The 23,185-nt window shown below is 45.2% G+C and overlaps 1 protein-coding gene across 1 annotated transcript in view; it reads right to left on the reverse strand.

The window, feature by feature from the left end:
- DYNC2H1 (dynein cytoplasmic 2 heavy chain 1) overlaps positions 1 to 23,185 on the reverse strand; it is a gene marked incomplete at its 5' end in the record, with an annotated part of 274,888 nt that overhangs the window by 209,068 nt on the left and 42,635 nt on the right. The window contains 12 exons of the mRNA XM_080815645.1: positions 932 to 1,087; positions 3,738 to 3,867; positions 4,852 to 5,059; positions 6,361 to 6,625; positions 7,752 to 7,951; positions 10,963 to 11,078; positions 11,801 to 12,024; positions 13,557 to 13,739; positions 15,196 to 15,378; positions 16,521 to 16,726; positions 18,437 to 18,587; positions 21,670 to 21,789. Coding sequence (XP_080671771.1) covers positions 932 to 1,087; positions 3,738 to 3,867; positions 4,852 to 5,059; positions 6,361 to 6,625; positions 7,752 to 7,951; positions 10,963 to 11,078; positions 11,801 to 12,024; positions 13,557 to 13,739; positions 15,196 to 15,378; positions 16,521 to 16,726; positions 18,437 to 18,587; positions 21,670 to 21,789 — 2,142 coding nt within the window. The remainder of the gene's footprint in view (positions 1 to 931; positions 1,088 to 3,737; positions 3,868 to 4,851; positions 5,060 to 6,360; positions 6,626 to 7,751; positions 7,952 to 10,962; positions 11,079 to 11,800; positions 12,025 to 13,556; positions 13,740 to 15,195; positions 15,379 to 16,520; positions 16,727 to 18,436; positions 18,588 to 21,669; positions 21,790 to 23,185) is intronic.

The following is a 23,185-nucleotide window of genomic DNA, read 5'->3' on the forward strand; positions in this document are numbered from 1 at the left end:
ATTACAGCAACAATGCTATGTCAAATATCATTCTCTTAATGATTGTTTAAGCAAATAAATAGAAGTCATATTTTTCAACACTGAATTACTGCAGGAACCTAGTCCCACCCATTACAGTGGTCCCGGCACTGTTCCCAAGCTGCTGCTCCCTCGAACACTGAAAATCTGCTGTCTGCGCAGATATAAATGAGAGAGTTCACCCGGTGCTAATCCTAAACCCTGCCTCTGATCTGCAGCATGAGAACATCTGCTCAAATGCAGCACAGATCCAGGATCGAGGGGCGAGGAGAAGCACCTGGCCACAGGGCAGCAGAACGCACATGGACGGGGAGCAGCACAGAGAAAGCAGTAAATGATGGCACCAAGAAGAAAGAGACGACACAAATGCAGAAAGATGATGCGGGAGCCGACCCAGAGAAATGCAGGTTCAACGCTTTCAACAGAAGCCAACGGGACAACAGCCTTTAATATATATGATATCGTTTTATGAACAACTTGGCTGAAGTACACCTTTACATTTATTAAAGAAAATGTTGATAATGATTAATCCATCCTAGCATTCCTAACTGCTAAAACTCTTCTGGTTAAATAAATGATTAAAAATATGTATTATTCTAAAATAAAAAATGGATAATTATATATATTCATATGGCTAATTAGTTTAAAAAATGTCTGACAATAAAGATATGATCCACACTATAGCCTATTAAAACAGTATTTTACAAAATTTAAATTTCATAAAATACTATAAACTAGTTCAAAGGAGAAAATAAGTACATATATTCAAATGTGTAACTCCTTTATTGGATGCATAATTTCAAAATTAAACGGCTCTACACCTTACAGTTACAAATTACTGAATTTTGGCAATTAAGAGTCCATGAAAATTGAAGAAAAATGTTGATTGAAATAGGTTTTAAGTGTGCATCACCTCTTTGGTGAATTCCAGACGTGATTTCATGTTCAGATTTCCACCAAGTCCCCGTATGAGACTGATAATAAATTGGTCATGATTTTGGCATCCACGTAGATGTGACAATCCGTTCATCACAGTGCCGACCAGACTTGTTTCAACCACATAGTCGTTCTGTTGATTAAAATCCATGGAACAGACAAAAAACAAACATTAATCAGTAAACACAAACATACAGATTTACATTCACCTATCTTTTCAAGTACGATCGTTAAATGTATCCCTCTACTCAAGATGTAGAAAGTTGACATTTCATTCAGTTTATACGCATAAACTTTTTAAAAAAGTGATTAGAAAAATGCAAATGGTGTGTTTCTAGCAGGAAGTGCTAGAGGCCTTAACTGTTGGTGGTTTGTTTACTTCCTAAACTTGAAGAAAAAGAACATCACTGAACAGGGTCTAGAAAGAATAGTCCCCCACTTCCCCCTGCTGATAATAAAGAAGCTAGAGGACACTGCATAAGTATGGCTGGTACAAGCAGACTTAACACAAAAACCATGTGGATTTGGCTCTCTACCAAAATGAAACTTGGGGGTTTTAGTGATTTCCATCTGTGGGCCCCTGGAGCCCTGTGCAACTGCCAAGGGGCTAAAAGAGGGGAAGGTTCTCATTCATTCAATCTCCCACGTACTTACAGAGAACCATTTATGCATCACTTGCACGTCCTTGTGGTGCTCAGTATGAAAAGAAAGAAAGAAAGAAAAAGAAAGGTGAACTACACAGAAACTCCCATGCCTGCGACTCCAGTCTCGCAGAGGAGACGGCCAGCAAGTCCAGGTAAAAGAGCAGAGGAGGACACGGCGCTCTCAGAGTCAGTCCGATGGAGAGCTCGCCTCTTCGACAACGGTCACAGCTAAGCCCGCCCCTGAAGGATGGGATCTGCGGGGCATGCAGAGAGCACAGCATGTGCAAAGGTAAACCACTGGGGTAGTTCAGAAATGAGAGGGTGGCAAGGGCCAGAGCATGCAGAATTGCAGAGGCCACAGTAAGGAGTGTAACTTTTAGCTTCACTAATTTAAAAGTGTTTTTAAGTAAGAGAGTAAAATGATCCAATTTACATTTTTTTAAAAAATTGCTCTGCAAGAAAAAAAAATTTTTAGAGTATTGAAGAAACAGGAGGAGGAGCACGAAAAAGGGAGGAGATGAGTAGAAATGCTGTGCTAAGGATTCTAGGCTTTAAAGGTAAGATAAAGGAAACGGTTGCACTTTCTTCTACATTGTCTTATTTGCTCAATTGATACAAGAAAGCAAAGCTCTCGTTAGAGATAAAATCAGCATTTGGTTTGGGTACCCATTATGGTATATCTCAGAATGTAAACACAGTGAACAAAGTACAAAATCAGAAGGAAGGAATCCTCAACACATAAAAAAAAATTTCAAGCATAGGGACCTGACCTCAAAACAGAGTCAGTTTATTTACTAACTGAAATCCATTCTTTGGCTTGATCAGTTATCCTATTCTCATGCCTGCACTCAGAAACCCCTGTATATCAGTAAATCCCGCCCAGTGTTACAGTTCCCCTTCCCCCTCTACCAGTCCCCCGCCCGCCCCACGCAGGTGACCTAAAGAACCTGCTCTGGAGCCCCTCGTGGGCTCCGCATCCATCACGCCCCTGAAGTCAGCAGAGCTGCCGCGGAGCAGCGAGGACAGACGCGGCAGGTGTTTCCTAATTCACATGCTCCCGCGCACGTCTCCGTGACCACAGCTGGGTCTGTGGACACACAAAAGCGTGGTCCTCGCCCTCACGGTGCTTGGAGCTGAAGGCGTGCAGGTGTGACAGAAAGAAGGAGACAGCTCGTCAGGCTGGAGGGAGTGCTGCATCCCCTGGGGCCTCCAGGGAAACCTCGGTCACTCACGTCCCGCTGCTCACCAGTCCCTACCCCTCCATCTCTATCCTCACAGGCAGGAAAGGAAAAAGGTGAGAAAACTGAAGTGAGATCTCCATCTTTCCATCAATCTTATTTGGTCCCCAAGTAGTAACCACTAAATCAAGTTCAAATTAGCAACTAGATACTTCCCAAAAGTACTTGCACTGCTATTTATCTCCTCGATTTTTCTGTTTACATTTCTCATAAAAACGACGACACAAAAGCCGGAAATAGTTGAAAAATCGTGTAGAACCTGTAAAAGCCCTCCCACATCTTCTGTGTAAGTGAAACTTCTGTTCATGCTTCAAATTCAAAATTGATTGTGATCACCTTTTTAAATTCTCCTAGAAGACAGCAAATCTCTTCATCCGATTTTGATGCTTTTCACATCTCGTCTTTCTCCATTAGGCAAACCTTTCCCACTCGAGAGTCTTGTCTAGTGCTATGCTTGATACGTGTCTTACATATCCAGTAATATTTTGGATAGACAGTTCTTAATAATATTGTAATAACTTGCCTCCCTTTTCTACTTTTGTATTAACTTGACATTGTTTTTAGCAAGAAATACAAGCAGTAAAGTAAATGTAAGTTTGCTAAGCATACTTAGCACCACAGGGATATTCACTGACAGTGAAATGTGACAGTAACATGGTTTTGCTAGTAAAAAAAGGGAGATTCCACTATTCAAGATTTTTTGGTAAGCAGTGTAGGTGGGAGAATTGAAGTGTTTTAAGCACAATAAAAAGTTAAGCCAAGACAAAGATCAGGATAGTAGTGAAGACACCTACTTTCCACTCTGCCCTCAGATTCTGACTGACAGGCAGCTGTCTCTAAACAAAACTCTTAATCACTTCTAGCCTAAATAACCAATTATGAAATATTATAGCTAACTTACCTGCTTCAGAACCCACTGTAAAGCTTTTTCAAAGTAATCTCCAATCCAGTTTTCAAGATTATTCCTGTAATCAGGAGGCTGATTCTTCAACCAAGATTTTATCAGAGAATTAACATCTGTCTCTTCATCACTGAAACAGATTAATAAGCATGTAAGAAATTACTCAGGAAGACATTGTCAGGGGCGCCTGGGTGGCTCAGTGGATTAAGCGTCTGCCTTTGGCTAAGGTCACGATCCCAGGGTCCTAGGATCAAGCCCCGCATCGGGCTCCCTGCTCAGCAGGAAGCCTGCTTCTCCCACTCCCCCTGCTTATGTTCCCTCTCTCACTGCCTCTCTCTCTAATAAATAAATAAAATCTTTAAAAAAAAAAAGGAAACAGCAAGCAATTAATTTTGGAAACAACCTGAACCAACTTGATAACACTATCATGTCACACAACGCCAAAAATGGCTTCAAATGGTGCTACAAGAGTAGGGCATTTATACAGACCCGTAAGTGTCAAACGCTAAAACAAGAATTCAAAAAGCAAAAGAAAGCTTTGTAATTACTCATTTTGGAAAATGGAATTGGATACAATGTTCATGCTCTGGCCTGAGACTACTCTACATGATATCTAAAATTCATTAAAGCCTCCTCCAACTACATGGAGGAAGAAAGGAAACATTAAGTCAAGAGGTTTCCAATTTGTATAGTGAGAGTCACTTTCCTAGGCTGGCCTGGGTTGGCCCTAAAATTCTATGAATCAAAGATTCTATGATTAAGATACTGCTACTTAGTTTAGGATTATTAACCTCTAGCTCATTGCCAGCTTGGTCACTTCCTGCACTGGTAACATTTAAACAAAAGTAAGAGGGAAAAAAAGAAACAATGAAATACTTGCTGTGTCACTGAAGTAAATAAACAGTCCTTAGTGACTGTAACACACTAAACACTGAAACAATGTAACTGCACTGAAACAGTTACTCTCTGTCAGAAGTAACACCTAACAAGAAGTTAACAGAAAATGAGGAGGCACGTATTTACATATCATTCATACAACTTATTCCACTTTGAAACCAAACCAGTAACTGCAGACTATCCTCACGTCACATAGGCAAGAGCTCTGATGGTTTACCTAAGAAAGATCATTCCCATTCTAGATATTGTGGCTGGCGAGGCACAGCTTAAATCGTGAGTTTCAAATACAAAGTTAACATTTGGGCCGAACTGAATCCTCTCTCCACTGGGCATGGTGAGGAGCCGATTGTCATCCAGAACGGAGTTCAGGGACTCGATCCACTCGGGGTCAATATCACCATCACATATTATCCAGGAGCTCACATCTGTTTTCAGAACAAAGAAGTGGAGGTAAAATAAAAACTATACGCAGTGATAACAACTAAAAATAAGGAATACAATAACTACCTCTTTCTCTCCAGAAGTAATTTCCACCCAGTGTTATTTCGTGTTACAAAGAGCCGAAGCACAAGCTGAGCTCTCCCCCGTGAACCTGCAGTACAGGCGTGCTCAAGGCCTCATGGGCACTCCCAGCTCCGCTGGCCAAAGGCTGGCCACGAGCCACGCGCTAACGCCCTACCTAATCCCAGACGTACACAACAGGGATCTCCCTAAAGGACAAGACAGTGTGCGAGACTGAGTTATTTCCAGTCCCCTGACCCTGTGTGATATTCTCCACACCTCTGTCTTCTACCAGGTCGTAAGAATAGAGTACCTCTTGTAGTAAATATAGGAAACCCATTTTAGCATTCTACTTGAGAAATACAAAATTTACCCATCAAATTTCTTTGATACATTAAAAAAGTTGACTTCAAAGCGGAGAGGCAGTGCTGTGTACACAAGGTTTTTCGGAGACCAACTTCTTTTTTAAATCCATCCTTCCTAAAATGAGAGTGGTTTCAAGTGTCCTTAGACCTCAATTCGAATGGGAAAATATCACCCATAAAAGTGTGACAAATCAATATAGGCAATACTTGGTTTTTACTTACTGTGATATTATTAACCACAGTGAAAATGAAAAACTACACAGAAAATCTCTTACAATGTCTCAATTCTAAGCCCTTCCTTCACTGGCTTAGAAACACAACTTTTAGTTACGACCTTATAAAAAGTAGGAAGTCTTCTCAGATTCTGGCCAAAAATCTCTTTAAACACTAAATCAAAAAATTGAGAGCAAGAAGTCTACTGTGTCATAACTTAAATTTTTAAAATTATCCAAAACACTGTATTCCAAATTGTGAGTTAGAAGTGTTAACACACACACACCCCCACCCCGATTTTAACCCAATAAAATCTGTCATCTTCTTATTTGTGAGGCACTAAGATAGCAACCCAGAAAGATTTTCTATTTTTTCAATTACTTAATCTAGTCATGAATTACAGCTAATTCGAATTACCCCGCGTTTCTACTGTAACAGGAGCCCCTGTTCAGTCCGGATCAACACGACAGCACGTCTTGGGTCCCTCTGAAGTAAACAGATCCATCATTTACAAGGACATCATTTACATCATTTACAAGGCAATTCACGGTTGCGTGAAGGCTTTCATGAGGACAGCATTAGAGACACGTCCTGCCATCCTCTCTAAAGGACTAAGGAAAGCAGTAAATCACAGAACACAGACCAACCTGGAGGTTCTCGGACCACCTGGCGAGCGCTGTTTGTCAAAACACCATCGGACCACTCCCTCGTGTCCATGTCAATATGGCCCAGCAGCTGATGCCGAGGCATGGCTTTGGGATTCATGGTGTACTGCTTGACAGCTCTGCCGATTCTGCACAGTGCCGCCCGCAACATCCTCCACAGGGTCGACTTCCCAGCACCGCTCGGACCAACAATGACAACGCCCATTCTCTGGCGTAACTGTTCGTACAACTCTAAAGCCTTCTTGATCTAGCAGAAAACAAACATGTCTGTATGAGATTTACAGTACGTAACCATCTGTTCTCACTCTGTTAACAAAATAACACCCAAATAAATCTGAGCACGTTTATACTGTGATCTTTAAGTCCGAAATTTAAAAGACACAAGTATACTTTCCAAGTCATTTGACAACACATCATGCTCATTCTTTTATTCACTCAAATATGATATATTATTTTATTCATTTGTTGATTCATGGATTGATATTCTGTATCTCACCGAAAAACAAACAAAAAACCTGATAGAAAAATGTCCATTTTGAACATGAACTAGTGCTACATTAAAAAAGCTGCTAAAAAGAATTTCTCCTAAGAAACTGTGAAAGTGAAACTGAACCATAAGTAATCAATTATCAAACACATATGACAGATCTACTATGGGCCAGGCCCTGTAAGAGGCACCAGGAATAAAATGATGATTAAAATAGACGTGGATCCTGGGGCACTGCGGTGGCTCAGTAGGTTAAGTGTCTGCCTTCAGCTCAACTCATGATCTCAGGGTCCTGGGATCAAGTCCTGCATCGGGCTCCTCACTCAGTGGGAAGACTGCTTCTCCCTCTCTCTCAGCCCCCCACCCTGCCCCGCTTGTGCACACTCTGTATGTGTCAGATAAATAAATAAATAAATCTATAAAAAACAAAAAATAGACACAGATCCCACCTTCCATGAACACTACTACCTGATGAGGGAAAATCAGTATTCATGCAATACGCGATCCAGTGTGAGTAAGTACAGGAAAAGTAATGAAACACACAGCAAGGAAACCTCATCTGGACTCAAAGATCAGGGAAGGCATCCATGAGTAAATGAGATTTAAACAGAAAATAAAAGATAAAGAGAGCTAATAAATAATTAACTAGCAAAAGATCAATATATTCTAAAGTATTTTTTAAAATTTTATTTATTTATTTGACAGAGAAAGACGGGGCAAATAGGGGGAAAAGCAGAGGGAGAAGGACAAGCAGACTCCAAACTGAGCAGGAAGCCTGAGCGGGGCTCGATCTATGACCCTGAGATCATGACCTGAGCCGAAACCAAGAGTCGGACGCTCAAACCAACGGAGCCGTGCAGGCAATCCTATCATGCTTGGCAGTTACCTGATTCGGTATGACTTCATAGTTGGCCTCCTCGAAGACTCGCTGTAATGCGGAGCTCAGCTCACCATATTCCACTTCTTTAAAGTCAATCCCAGGAAACACATCTTTAATCAGCGCATCAAACCGCGAGCAATCGGCAAATGTAAACTTTGACATTGTATTAAGCCTCAGGGCTTGTACCACAATATGACTTTCATCAACTAGAAGAAAAGTTTCATTTAAAATTATTAGTCACTTACTATAGAAAGTTTCAATAACTGTAAACACAATTTTCAAGTACCCTGAGAGCACTACTAGTAATTACATGAGGTGCTAGAATTCAGTAGCAGTTAAAGCCCTGCGGTACCATGTGTATTGACGAGCTTACCTTACTATCGTTTAACCACTGAGAAACAAGGGTCCCTAAGTACAGTTCTGGACTCTTCCATAGAATCTGAGTCCCAAGTTTCCCAGACTTTAGTTAATAATAAACATCACTGGGGGACCTGGGCGGCTCAGTCAGTTAAGTGTTTGACTCTTGGTTTCAGCTCAGGTCATGTTCTTGGGGTCCTGGGATCGAGCCCTGTGTCAGGCTTAGGCCTCAGCACAGAGTCTGCTTGCGTTTCTCTCTCCCTCAGTCCCTCCCTTCACTCAGGAGTGCTTTTTCTCCCTCAAAAAAATAAATAAATAAATCTTAAAAATTAAATAAAATAGAAGTTGCTAGCAATTATAATTGTATAGAACTTTACCATTTTTATGTGATCCTTATAACAACTATATAAAGTAAGAAACTGTTAAATTATTCTGATTTCATATATGAGGATATTAACTCTCTGAGGGTTTAAGTGATTTACCCGAGGAAGCAGAGCAGTATAATGGCTGAACTCACACCCAAATCAACAAGGTCCAGACTCAGGCATCTCCAAATCCACCAGGACTGCCTCCCAGAAATTCGAAGTCCTGACTAAAAACTAACTCGTCAACAATCTTTAATCAGACCTGCTTAGAAATGATTCAGAAACCCATCCCTAAACCAAATATAAATATGAACATTGTTGCAAGATTTTTACTTTTTCAAGGATAATTAATATCCTTTAAGTAGCTGCTGATAGATAAGACATATCTATGAAGGCAAGAAACTATCTTTCGTCTGGTATTTCTCTGTAATGGCTGAATATCTCCCTGTTTAAGTACATGCAAAGACGCATGGCCACAACAGAGTTTGTCTCAAGCATTAGTAAGCCATCTTTAATTACTACTGGTCTGGTTTCCATATTTCTTAAAAATCAACAGAGAGACAACAGAAAAATAGTAATTTAAGTAGCTCACCAAATGACTTCTCTTCCCTGGCATGTGCCAACCCAATAACAGAGCTAAGCAGCTTCATTTGTTTAAGAGGCATACTTTGATCATTTAAAGCCCAAACAGATAATTTCACATGGGCATTTTTCTACACTGACTTATTTTCAGTGTCTTAACTCAGTTTTTTTGTGGGTTTTTTTAGTATTTATTTAACAGAGAGAAAAATAGAGAGAGGGCATGCAAGTGAGTGGAGGAGTAGAGGGAGAGAATTTCAAGCAGACTCCATGCTGAGCAGGGAGCCCAATGCGGGGCTCGATCCAGGATCCTGAGATCATGACCTGAGCCAAAATCAAGAGATGGACACCTAACCGACTGAGCCATCCAGGGACCCCTAACTTAGTTTGGTTTGTTGGTGTTTAAGAATTTATTTATTTATTTATTTGAGAGTATGTGACAGAACATTGGGGGGGTAGGGGCAGAGGAGGAGCAGGTTCCCCGCTGAGCAGGGAGCCCGATGTGGTATTTGATCCCAGGACCCCAGGATCATGACCTGAGCTGAAGGCAGATGCTTCACCGACAGAGCTGCCCTGGCATCCCAGGCTTCGTTTTCAATACCAATGTGGAGGGCTGAATATTTGGCCTTTCATAAAGGCCCACACCCATGGGTGGGGGAATCATTTATCTTACACAACTGGGGAGAAAAGGCAGTAAAATATCATGAGTCTGATCTGAATAGACGATTTGATAAATACATAAATAGCAAAGAAAAGACCAATCTTATTTGCAGCAGTTTCAAATAATATTTGTAGATATTCCCCCTCTAAGAGAAGGGGCTTAATCCTTGCCTGCCCTCTTGGAAGGTGAGCCACCTTCTGTAACTAGCTTCTGACAGTGGGAAAAGAGGAAAACGGTAACAGCAAGTTACTGTTACAGGGGAGACACCCAGCAAGTACTAAGACCATCCAGAAGGGGGACACAGCAGTGACACCGTGCGCTCACTGTGCACACGTGGACACACGAGGGCTCTCAGTGAAGCGCTAGGACGGGCCCTTCGCCTCTCCGGCGCTCCTTCCACATGTTCAGAACCTCGTCTCATTGTGAGAGAAACATCATGACAAAACCCAGACTGAGGAAGAGTCCACAGGACACAGGACCTGTACCCGGGAAACAAAACCAGCCCCGTGGGGAAAGCGTCCCAGCACTTAGGAGACCAAGGAGACATGATGACAACAAGGCACCCCAGACTCGCTCCTGGAGCAGAAAGAGCGTTAACGACAGAAGAGGTGCCGTCTAACTGACGTCTGGACGCCAGTTAACAGTGAAATGCCTTAGTCCCCTCGTTCAGACAAGTGTGCCACAGAAAGGAAGGAAGCAGTGGGATGCTATGTTTCCAACTGTACTGTAAATCTACAATTATTCTAGAGTTAAAAGGTATTTTTTGTAACGTTAAGTTTTTTAAAGGGTAACTTTGCTTGTTATACTATATCTTTGAAAAAAAAATCCCTGCCAGTTTCTACAGTTCTGGTTTTCAGAAGAGAGACATTCTCAGGCTCTGCCCCAGCCCTGCAGACTCAGGGAGCTGGGCATAGGGACCCAATACTGGCATTCGGCCAAGCCTCCGGGTGATTCTAATGCACATCACACATTGAGGAGACGTGGGCTAGACTATTCCTCTACACAGCACAACTATCTAGTATTTAATGCACATTTTTAAAGTTATGATCGGACACTGGGTAAGAACTAGGGAAAATGTGAATGGAGCATAGATTTCAGTTAAAAAATACCATCAATATTGGTCTACTAGTCGTGACAAACAGAGCTGCTAGTCTAAGATGTTAACAACAGGGGAAATGAGGGGCCAGAATCTAAAAGTGTTCTAATTTAAAGGTTTTTTTTTAAAATGAGATTGTAGCTGAGTAATGAATCCTACCATTCTGCTTAATGCCACTTTTCTTCAGCTGCCTAAGAAGGCCTCCACTTCCTCTAAGAACGGTCTTCAAGGCTCTTAGACCCCAGTCGTAATGTTGCTGAGGCGTCAAAAGCTCCCTTAAATAGACACAGAAATCACAAAGCATTACATAGCTGTAAGAAATTATTTTTATTACTAAATTTAAAGAAAAACAGACTATAACTACAGACACATAGAAACGAGTACTGATACTCCCATCAATTTATGAAAAGGACCCAGTCACAGGACATGTCACTCCAGTAAAACACTGAAGACCGACAATTCCCAAGGACGAGGATGAACCACCCTCCTGAAGACACTGAAGGACAAGCACCGGGGGCCGTTACCCCTCCACGCGTCCGTCCATTCGCCTGGCTCTCAGTGTCTGGCACTCCAGTTCTCAGCAGCTCTTAAGGAATATGAACCAGAACTCTAGATCGCCCAAAGAAGCTACAAACCCACTGCTATTACTAGAAATAAGACATAAGAAAAATTGTGGAAGATTCCCTCCAGAGAACAGTAGGCTTTGAAGGGTCTGCTGATATCGTTTGATCAGCATCATTTAGCTGGAGCACCCCAATAAAAAATTTTTGCAGAAAAGAAGTGAGATCAAATTAATAGCATTTAAGGAAAACAAACAGTTTTGAGTCAGATGTTTTATTACTCAAACTAGAATCTTCCCTATTGATACCTGAAGTACAGTATAATCACCAATACGAAAATCACTAAATCACACTGGACAAATGTGAAAAATGATCACTAACCCATAATCAATCACTGGAACCAAAAATATAAAAATACTTAAGAGAGTAAAACTCACCTGGCTAGACTGAAGATGGCTACCAATTTTCTGCCCAAGACTCTGGCATCCTTAAAGCCTTCCGAATACAGAATAACTTCTGCGATAAGCTCATTGTCTGGACGAGACATGGCTACTGGCCTGAAAAGCTGTTTAAGATTGTCAGGTAGCTTCTGTCTTCCTCCATAACCTTTTCCAGCAGGATTCATTGTGATGAAAATTCCAGAATTAGAATTTATTTCTACCTGAAATGTTAATTTAAAATATAGGCATTAAATATTTGTAACTATAAGTACAAAACGGGCTGCTAACCGACATTTTATTGTACATATCCCTACACACAAATCTTCGACCCCAGCAGAGACGCACAACTCCCCCCCAAGGAGAGCGCTGCTTGCAGAAGTCCTCGATAACAAGTTCTTGTGGAGTCGTCCGTGCCTGCTGAAAGCCTCCTGGTTTCTGGCCCTTTGCTGGGTACACAGAGACAACACAGTCTGACCGAGAGCCCGTGACAGTCTATGCCCTTCTGAAGCTTACAGCCCACAGGCAAGCACCGTGTGATTCATGCTTTGACAGGGGAGGCCCGAGACCATGAGAGTCCCTGGTAGAAACACCTTCAACAGCACACTCAATGCTAAGTCAGAGTGTGAACAATGAATGGAAAGTGAGCACAAACACCTGGAGCAAACAAACCTGGCTAGAAAGGAAAGAAAGGAGAAAGAGAAGTGGCTGGAAAGCTGAGTGAAGGGAAGGTTGGCTTCTGTTTTAATTAGATCAAATATTATAATAGTATTACATACGACACCGCATGTTATTAAAAAGGAAAAGATGTGGTTATGTTTCAAAGCCCAAGAGGAACGGGGAGAGGAGAAAGGGCTCCGTCTATCATGGAGGCAACAACAAAGGCAAGGTCCCTGGGAAGGAGATGCCGGCGTGTAAGTGGAAAGCTCGGTGCTGACTGGGAGAAGGGACAACGCCTTCCGTTTGTTGCAGGAGAAAAGGAGGGAAAAAACTCAGTGCGTAAGAAAGTAAATTGTGATGGCACAAAGGTAAAAACTTGATCATTCCTCTCTTCTTTATGAAGAGTTGAAGCGGCATGTAAATAACATTATTAGTAATTGAGAACCAGTCTCACTTCCCTGCCTGCCCTTAAAAACCCGTCCTGTGAAAATGTTATTACGGATCAGAGGATAATTTCACGGGACTTTGAACTTGCAGTGTCGTCATCATCATGCGCTATACAGAGAAGCTCCTACTTTCTACACAAGCAAGTTCACGCTCTCATGACTTGAGTGTGTCTCTCTGATGGGGAAAAGTGAGGAAGGGAAAAACAGCCAAGTGCTTACTGTTGTTAAGATCCACACGGAACAGGGATCAGAAACACGAGCCTCAGACTGAGACAATCCTGGGGTCAGTTCCCAGCCCCATGACTTCCTCCTCACTCACCAAGCCGCATTTTCACCATTATAAAGCGGAAAATGTACAGCAGCCCGTCCCCGGCAGGATGCTGACGAGCACGTGGTGAGACGGGACCGGGAACACTGGGCACGGAGCCGGCTACGCTAGCAGGTACTACCGGGGATGAAGTACCCCGTACCAAAACTCTGAAAGTGAACCGTCAAGGGGGACCAAAAGACGGTGACAAACCTCGGACAATTCACACGTGAAAAGGTTGAACGGGGGTGCCAGAAGAAACAAAGACCAAATATTTGCCTGAGTGGGAGTAACGCAGTTGTAAAAAATACTTGAATTCTTTAAATTCCCAACTTTTCTATACCTCCTTGCCAAGCAGTTCACACACAGTTCTGTGATTCTTCAAAGCGTCCTGAATTGTCTGGATCTGCATGGACACGGCTGACAGCACGGACTCTTCCAGTCTGTTGAATTCATCAAAACAGCCCCAGGCCCCACACTTGACTAGACCAACAAAAATTCGTCCCATTGACTTCACATCGATGCCCTAAAAAGGATCAGCAAAAACTGTATCCGTGAAGAAGTAGTTAGGATCTCTAATAATCAATACTTTGAAATTTAGGGGCAAGGTAATCATTTCATCCACCAGTGCCTTTTTGGCTCTTTTTAAACACAAATTAAATAGCTATACTTTATAGGGTTTAATAAACAAGTAATTCATGTGAGTGTTCTGGGAAGTACACTCACTTCTGGAAAGTTCTGGGTACTTCCCAAAACTAAACAGATATAAGATTTTCAGTTATCCTTAAGCTAAAATACAAATCCTACACAAAATGTTTTGAAAATGGTATTTTCAAAATGAATTTTTTTCTCTTTTCTGTTCACTATTGTCCTTGCTAAAAACTTTTCTCCTTCTCTTCTCCTATAATCATTTGTTCTGTTTCTTAAATTTCATGAGTGAACTCTAGGAAACAAACTGAGGGTTGCTTGGGGGAGAGGGCGGTGAAGGGATGGGATAAATGGGGGATGGGCATTAAGGAGGGCATGTGATGTGATGAGCACCGGTGTTTTGGCAGTTTGGTTTTTTTTTGTTTTTTGTTTTTTTTTTTTAGATTTTATTTATTTGACACAGAGAGAGAAAGAGCATACATGCACAAGTCAGGGCAGCAGCAGGCAGAGGGAGAAGCAGACTCCCTGAGAGCAGGGAACCCAATTCAAGACTCAATCCCAAGACCCTGGGATCGTGACCTGAGCTGAAGGCAGACTAGACCAGGTGCCCCAGCACTGAGTGTTATGTGCAACTAATGAATCACTAATTAAAAACAATAAAAAACATTTTTCTTTTCTACTCTAACATAATCCTTCTTTCTGTATTTAAAAGTATTTATTCGTGGGCGCCTGAGTGGCTCAGTGGGTTAAAGCCTCTGCCTTCAGCTCAGGTCATGGTCTCAGGGTCCTGGGAGCGAGCCCCGTATCAGGCTCTCCGCTCAGCGGGGAGCCTGCTTCCTCCTCTCCCTGGCTGCCTCTCTGACTACTTGTAATCTCTGTCTATCAAATAAATAAATAAATAAAATCTTTAAAATTATTTATTTGCACTAGTTCTCTTAGAAAAGCTCGGAGACTATATTCTCTGCAACCTCTCCATTTTTTTGTTCAAATAAAACAAGTTTTGTTTTCAAGTTACCCAAAAATAAAGTGATTTTAAAATAGGGCATTTCGGGGTGCCCGGGTGGCTCAGTGGGTTAAGCCTCTGCCTTCGGTTCGGGTCATGGTCTCAGCGTCCTGGGATCAAGCCCCACATCAGGCTCTCTGCTCGGCAGGGAGCCTGCTTCCCTCTCTCTCTCTGCCTGACTCTCTGCCTGCTTGTGATCTCTGTCTGTCAGATAAATAAATAAAATCTTTACCAAAAAAAAGGTTATTTCATATATAAGTACATGAATACTAATCTAAAGTCACAACTAACACAGTAGTGTGTTAACACAGTTTGTAATTATGCATTCTACCTCATCACAATTAAAAACTAAAACTTGTCTTCCAAGAAGTCCACCTAAGGCCTTGACTGATTCGGTTTTGCCCGTTCCCGCCGGCCCGTAAGGGTTTCCTCCGAGGCCCATCTTCATGGCCTGCGTGAGTGTGAGGTAGCACTTGTCCGTTAGTGGTGTGTAGACCAGCTTGGGTGCATTGCCCTACACAAGGGAAATACAAAGTCTCAATATTCATGTTTTATGCAACCTTACACACGTGGCATGGTGGGACTCATTAAAAAGCTAAAAAGGCAACAAAAAATTAAAGCTGTTAACATAGAAATATACCCAAAATACGTTTTTACTAGAAGAAGCTTTTTAAAGCACAAACCGAAATTAAACTTCATCATTCCGAAGCAGTAGGTTACCCCATCCTCAGTTACTACACCAGAAGGTTTTCTGAAAAGTCTCTCAAGTTCTTGATGATGGTACAGAGACATGCTACTAAGGCAAAGAAATCCAAACTGCATTATGCAATAATCAATCTGTCTTGTATTTAAAAATTCATGTAAATTAATTCCCTGAATCTTAGGATCTTCATAAGTCAGAACCACTGTAGAGACTCATCTCTAATTATTTTGAAAACTTCCTTATATCAACACATCAAATAATTCTCAAAATTTCTAAGTTTTAGGGAAAACAGATTCCAATTCCAGCTGCAGCTTATAGAGTCTTTCCTTAACTTAGGTAGATGGATTTGGGTCTCAAAACACATTTCCTCTTGAAAGTGTCCGCTGGCAACTGTCCAGACGTACACTTACTAACGTAGTGGTCTGATACGTCTGATGACTGTGACAGGACAAGGCAGAGGATGCAGGTGGGTTTTCTGAAGACACGTTCCATGAGGCAGGTTATTTGTGTGAGGATTCTCTCATCTCACAAACTGGGAGCATTCTCTGAAAACACGCAAAAGCGTATTTTGGCGTGGTGGCGATGGCACCAAGTTTGGCTGTGTGTGTGTGCGCGCGCGCGAGAGAGAGAGAAAGCGAGAGAGCGAGAGAGATGGGGAGGAGGCGGCGCGGGCCAGACTCCCTTCTCCCTGGACTACAGAGCTCCATTTCTGTGTAACTGTTACTTTAAGAAAAGGCACATTCACAGAATTCGGTACAATACTGCCATTATTTTAACCTTTCTGTAAATATTTCTCTGCTATAACACCTTCTTTGTTATGATGACACAGAAAAGACAGTCACACACAAAAATTCTTAAAAGTTATGACTAAAATAAAAAATAATTGTGTCATCCAATAGCAAATTTAAGATGATTTCAGCTGAAAAAATAAAACACTTGGGCACCAGCCATACCTGATACTCGTACGTGTACTGAAGTTCCGAATCCACCATTTGCACGTAGCACGTGTGGTCGCTCTTCATGTAAAATCGGACTTGTTTTTTCCAGGCCCAGTCTTCAGTTGTATGAACTTGAACTTGGTTTAACTGCTTTACCACATCAATATTGTGAATAATATCCAGAATCAGTGCTTTAAGTTTAAGCTCCAGAACGCCAGATTCTGTATGCAAATTAACATATTTGGAGAAAATGTCAGCCTGTGACTTGCGTATTTATGACACACGTGCACAGGTGTTTTAATGAATTCGAGTGGTAATTTCATGACACTTGGCACGATCCCGTCCTGTGACTCGCATGCGCCGGACAACCGGCAGGTTCACCGCGAAGCGGCCGGCTGGGGCCTGCGGCGCGCGGACGGGGCTCCTGCCTGAGCGAGCGAGCGCGCCCCCTGCCCGCCCCCCCTGCCCGCGCCCCCTCGCCCGCGCCCCCTGCCCGCGCCCCCTCGCCCGCCCCCCCTGCCCGCGCCCCCTCGCCCGCGCCCCCTCGCCCGCGCCCCCTGCCCGCGCCCCCTCGCCCGCGCCCCCTGCCCGCGCCCCCTCGCCCGCGCCCCCTGCCCGCGCCCCCTCGCCCGCGCCCCCTGCCCGCGCCCCCTCGCCCGCCCCCCCTGCCCGCGCCCCCTCGCCCGCGCCCCCCCTGCCCGCGCCCCCTCGCCCGCGCCCCCTGCCCGCGCCCCCCTGCCCGCGCCCCCACGCCCGCGCCCCCGCAGACTGGGGGCCTGAGCGAGCCGCGCCCCCGCGCCGACGGCTCCTCTCTCTCGGTCCGTGTGGTGCCCGCGCGGCCGGAGCGAGCGCAGGGGACGCGGGAAGCAGAACCGAGCCGCAGCGGCAGAGCCCGAGCAGCCCCGGGGCCTGAGGGAGGGAGGCCGCCTGCGCCACCCGGGACGGCGAGGACGAAGCCCGCGGCTCTGCTCCCTCGGCTTCCCGCCCGCGGCGCGCGGAGGCGGCGGCGCAGGGGAGCCGAGAGGAGCCGCCAACACCGCACGGGCCGGGCGGAGCAGGGGGTTGGGAGAAGCACCCGAGACACCAGCGCGATCCCCGGGCTCCCCCCCGCGCGCCCCCTCCTGGCCGGCGAACCCCGCCTCAGCGGCACCGCGTGGGGCCCGTGGACGCGCCGCGGACACTGCTCGACGCGGAAGCGCGGCTGCGGCTCCCGGCGGTCACGGCCAAGAGGCCGCGGGGCCCGACGTGGCCGCCGCCGCTCCGGCCGCAGAGCAGAGCCGGCGGGCGCGCGGGGCCGGAGGACAAGGTCACCTGCGCCAGAAGCCCGCGACGGGCCCAGAGCGTCCAACACGACCCGGACGCTCGTCGCACGGTGCCCACGGCGCCCGCGGTCCGGTCCCGCACGGCCCACGCGGAGAACCGCGACGAGACTTCGGGACAGCAGCGGAGCGCACGGCGGGCGCCGGGGCCGGGCCGTCCGGGGCACGGAGGGCACAGCCGGGACGCTCTGCGGGACGCTCGTGCCCGGAGCAGGGCGAGCGCGGGACGAAGGCGGCGGCAGGGCGGCGGCGGTGCGCGGAGCGGGTGTGCGGAGCCGGCCCTCGCCCCACGTCCCTCGCGCCCCTCCTGCCGCGCGGGGCAAAGGCCGTCCCGCGTCCCACACGGTGACCCCGGCGTGCAGGGGAGGGACGAGGCCGCGGCCACAGGAGGACGACGACGGCCCGTCTGGGGGAAGGTCCCCACATCCGTTTCAAGTAATAAACGACCGCTTCTAGGTACGGTGTAAAAGCACGTATGTTCTAACCCCAAACTACACCTCCGAACCCGGGGACGGTCGACAGAGCCAGTCAGAAACCGCACTCAACCAGGAGCGGGTCAGGCAGCCCCCGAGCCAGCCCCCGAGCCCGCAGAAAACCGACCAGTTCTCATACCGGTGTTCCCCGGATCCTCACAACCTGTGTCCACGCTGGTGTAGTGCTCGAGCTTCGCCACCAGCTGACTTTCAATCTGATGGAGACTATGGTCCTTGATGGCATTTTCCACATCTTCAGTGAATTTAATCTGCTCTGCCAAACACAGTATCTAAGGAACAAAGAGAAAAGTTATTTTTAAAAGGTAAATTTACTCAGAAAATCTCATGGACTTAAGGAAAGACACCGTCCTCCGGATCTCCAATCCTGTTCCAGGTCTCTAACTGAATGTCACTGGCGCCTCAGACAGTCCAGAGCAGTCCCTTCCCGGCAAAGCTCGCTAGCAATTCACCGCCAACACCTCTCCTACACGCCTCCTTCCTGGTCCTAGAACCCACCAGGCTCCCAGGCCCCTGCAACCTAACAGGCTTTCTACTTTCCTCTCCCGACTCTCCTGTTTACGAACAGCTTTTTTTTCCCCCTTTTTTGATAAAAATCTTCCATTTAAACTTTATTTTTTCAGTGTTCCAAGATTCATTGTTTATGCAGCACACCCAGTGCTCCATGCAATCTGGGCCCTCCTGAGTACCCACTGCCAAGCTCACCCCTGAACAGCTTCTTTTCAAGGATGCAAAGGTACCAGTGCATTCCAAAGTCATCTCAGGACACTCCAGAAGTCTAAAATCCCAAAATTCCAAGTTTATCTTAAATTAAGTTCTGTCTTCATCTTTGAGTCTAATACCCATAAAGAGAAACTAGCTATAGATCAAGGAGATATCCTTATATTCACATAAAACATGAAGTGTCAACACTGCTTGAAAGGCTTTCTGTAACAGAACCAACCTAGCATGGCTAGTGATAAAGCCGTTACACGTTCAAACACTAGCCTTCGAAAGCTTATGCTGGAATAGTTCAAGAGTTCTTAGATGAATGCAGAAAACCAATATCCTCCTTGAAACTAAAGACGTGGTCCATCATCTCATAAAGCCACTAACACTACTAAGCAGATACTTTTCAGCGCCCGCATGAATGCCCTCAGACGCCTCTCCTTACGGGCTCCGCCATCTGTGCACACGTTTATTACTTCACATGGCAGGCGAAGCTGCCGTCTTGTTCTAACAACACACTGCATTAATCTACTATCAAAAACATTACGTAAGTATCTTCATTTAAGTAGCATTAAATACCATTCTTTAAAGGAAGAGTAACTCTTTCCAGGGCAAAGTTATCTCCCCTCATTTGTGGGACAAACTCACCAGGCGCTTTTGTCAGGTGTGTGAGACACCATTTAAGCAGACCAAATCCACTTTTGGAGAAAAGATCTTTTGCTCTTTAACCTTCATACAAAAATGTTCACTTGCCACCTCCAAACTAATACTCCTATCTGTGGACTTCCTCACAGGCAACAGGACTGAACTTCTGCATTATAAATGCACATGGATAATCTGTTTAACCATCTGCTCAACAATTTCTGCGAGAGGCTAGCAGAAATGGTAGTCAAAATACCGCCCTGGCTAACTCTCAAGTCACACCACCATTACAATATCCGGGCAATAATACTGCATTTTAATAACCTAAAATGCAACAGTCATTAACAGTGCTTTGCAAACATTTTACAATTTAACCTTCCAAATAAATGGGCAACGCACGTATCATCATGCCCTCCGCACTGTGTCTGCAGGAGTCCCTCTGAGAACAGTGACAAAGCAGGATTGGACCAAAGTCTGGCCAAGTCCCTGCACTCAGCATGCGGTCTCCTTCCCAGGTCAGAATGTCCCTTCTGTACCTTAGGTCAGTTCCTTACAAAAGCACCTCTAGAATCCTGACCTAGCGGCCGTAACTCCTACCAGACACTCACACAGTCAGGCTATGCAACTCTTGCACATAAATGCTCTTGAGGGAAGTTTTTCTTAGCATTAACTGCTAAGACACTAGAATTTTTTGTTTTAGTTGACAACAAACTATCCCTATTTTCAGTAGTTCAGATTTTACGGGACCATGAACTGCTGACTTGTTTTGTGGTCCCCGTTTTCAGCCAGGTGCGTGGGAGCCCCAAGGTCAGCTGCGGGCTGGGACCCAGCAGATCCCTCCTGCACCCGCCGCTCCTGTGCATCTCCTGACACCGTTGTCATTTCCCCGATCAATCGCTTTGCCATCCTTCCTTCTGGAAATTTTTAATATTTTGCCTTTTATTCCAAGTTTACTTAAATCCTACCCAGAAGTTGACAGGAGTAGAGAACATTTCCAGAAGTAATAAAGCAGCTTACCTGTGACTTTGCAATGGCATTATTGTTCACTGATGATTAATTTTCTCTAAGAGCTTAACAAGAACTGTAAGACATATTTTAGTTTGTCTTGACATGCTAGAAGATGCAAATGATAGCAATAATACAATGGCTAAGAATCTAAAATATTCAAGTTTTCCATCTAACTTCTCAAGCTTTAAAAGAACCAACATAAAACCTGTTCCCATATCATCTGGAAAGCATATAACCTTGAGCACTGGGTAGATTTTCCTGTGAGAAATCAGCAAACATCTCCAATGCCTGCCTTCCGCAGTTCCTGAGAGCTGACGCCCCTCATGTCCTTCACCTACAGCATGAGTCTCGGCCCCAGTGAAACAAATCCTGAACAAGGCAGGACTTCACACCAGCCTCAGGACCACACGGAATGAGACCAGGGTAAGACCCCAGACCACGCTCTGTAACCACAGCCGCGGGCCAGGGTCTCAGGTGTGAGTTCCTATGAACACAGAGCTGCGGGAAGTCCACGACCCCCTAAGCAGAGCAGCTCTCAGCTTCCCGCCAACACCCCAGTCCAGCGTTAGGGCTCTATCCAGACACGCACGGACACCCCACTAACCTCCCGCCAGCACCGACCTCCTGGATGAGTCCACAGGTGAGGGGGGTCCAGGGAACGGGCCTCAGTGCATCAGTGAGGCACTAACCATCAGGCCCCAGGGCACCCCTGCACCACTGACCCCCCTCGCTGGCCTGAGGGCCTTGGATCTCAGCACCTTCTGCCTGAGAGCATCTTGCTGTCAGCAAACCAGTGGACCCAGAGGAAACGGCACAGCCAGGTGGTCCTGTCACTGTGTACAGGCGCGGGGACAAGACTCAGAAGTTACACAATCTGTCAGTATCAGCTGCTAGAGAAAGGAAGAACAAAGATGCTGCCGTCTGACCCCCTGGCCTCCACTCGGGGATCTTCCCATGAAATCCGCCTGCCTACGTTGCAGACAGGAGCCCCCTTACCTGTGAAGGGAACGCGGACGGGTCAATTGAGCCCTGACAACTTCGTCCCGCAGTAACACATTCTATCAACAACTGCTTCAGAGTCTGCTTCATTTCCAAGGCTAAATCGTTTAACCAGGTCTGAAAATAAAATTAAGAATAATACACACAAGGGGCGCCTGAGTGGCTCAGTCATTCAAGCACCCAACTCCTGTTCTGGCCCAGGTCATGACCTCACGGTGATGAGATTCTCTCCCTCTGCCCCTCCTGCCCGCTCACATGCTCTCACTCTCTCTCTCTCAAAATAAATAAATAAGAGAAACTCCTCAAAAAATAATAATATACACAAGTCATAAAACAAATATACACTCTATTGACTGACCCTATTCATTTATTTCAAGAGGCAGGATTTAATTTCTTATTGACTTTCAAATTCCCAAAATGTGTTACATGACATATAATAATTTATTTTATTATTAAAGAAGTTAAATAAATAAATTTTCACCTCTTGGGATAATGGCTAAATATGAAAACTCCCAAATGTATAGTTAGCTATCACTGTCGTCATCTCTGCAAATGACTCTAACACAAGCAGACTGACCCCTTCATTCCAGCGTTGCAAGAAATCAGTAAATGAGAGTCACGGTGACTGGCTCAGCCTGTGGGCTCATGCTACCCTGGTGAGCTCACACTCGGAAGCCGCAGTGGAAGAAGGGATGGCTCTACTACGGTGAGCTCTGTTATTTCAGGGAGCTAATCCACTTCCTTAAAACTAATTTTCTTTCAGGGTGAAAATAATACATTTTTCACTTGAAGGTGGATAAAATAATAAAGTCAAGTGAAGTTAACCTAACAACAATAACTGATAACAACAGCAATGAATACTTATTGACCATGACTCTAAAAGACCGTATATTTGCAATAAAATATAAGTGCCAAACCTACAATGCTAAATAGCTCTTCATCATTACTTGGAGTCCACGTTCTGGACTTCTCCATCTTTAGAGCCCTTTCCGGTACACGAACAGCACGAACTTCCAATGCCACAGAAGCTCAGGTGTGACAGGGTCTCTGTGCCAGGCTGTAGACACCGCTCTGCTGACCGTGGCCAAGCTTGCAGACTTCCAGCGTCCTCTGCCTGCAAAGCTGCCTGGGGCCCGCTGCTGGAACTGATGCCCTTCCTCTCTCTCTTCGTCTACTCCCAGCAAAACCCCCAAGAAAGGCAAATGACAACAACAAAACAACAAAACTCTTCACCAAACACAAACACGGGAGCTACTAACAAACCTGTGCTTTCAATCACCTGATTGATGTCATCAGCATCCAATCAAATGCTGAGGCCTCCTTAGGAAGAGAAAGTTTGCTAAACTGTATAGACATGTGTGTGGTAAGGCCCGGGCCCCAGCCACTAGCTGGGAGAGAACTGTGGTCTGTGACAATTACCATGCCCTGGGCTGCAACCTGCAGTCTGGTTTGCTGTGTACCTGCCATAGGTACGCATCAAAGGATGGTTCACTGCCAGGGCTACAGGGCCTAC

Source organism: Martes martes (assembly GCF_963455335.1).
Source record: "Martes martes genome assembly, chromosome: 10".
In the NCBI taxonomy this organism is placed as follows: domain Eukaryota; kingdom Metazoa; phylum Chordata; class Mammalia; order Carnivora; family Mustelidae; genus Martes; species Martes martes.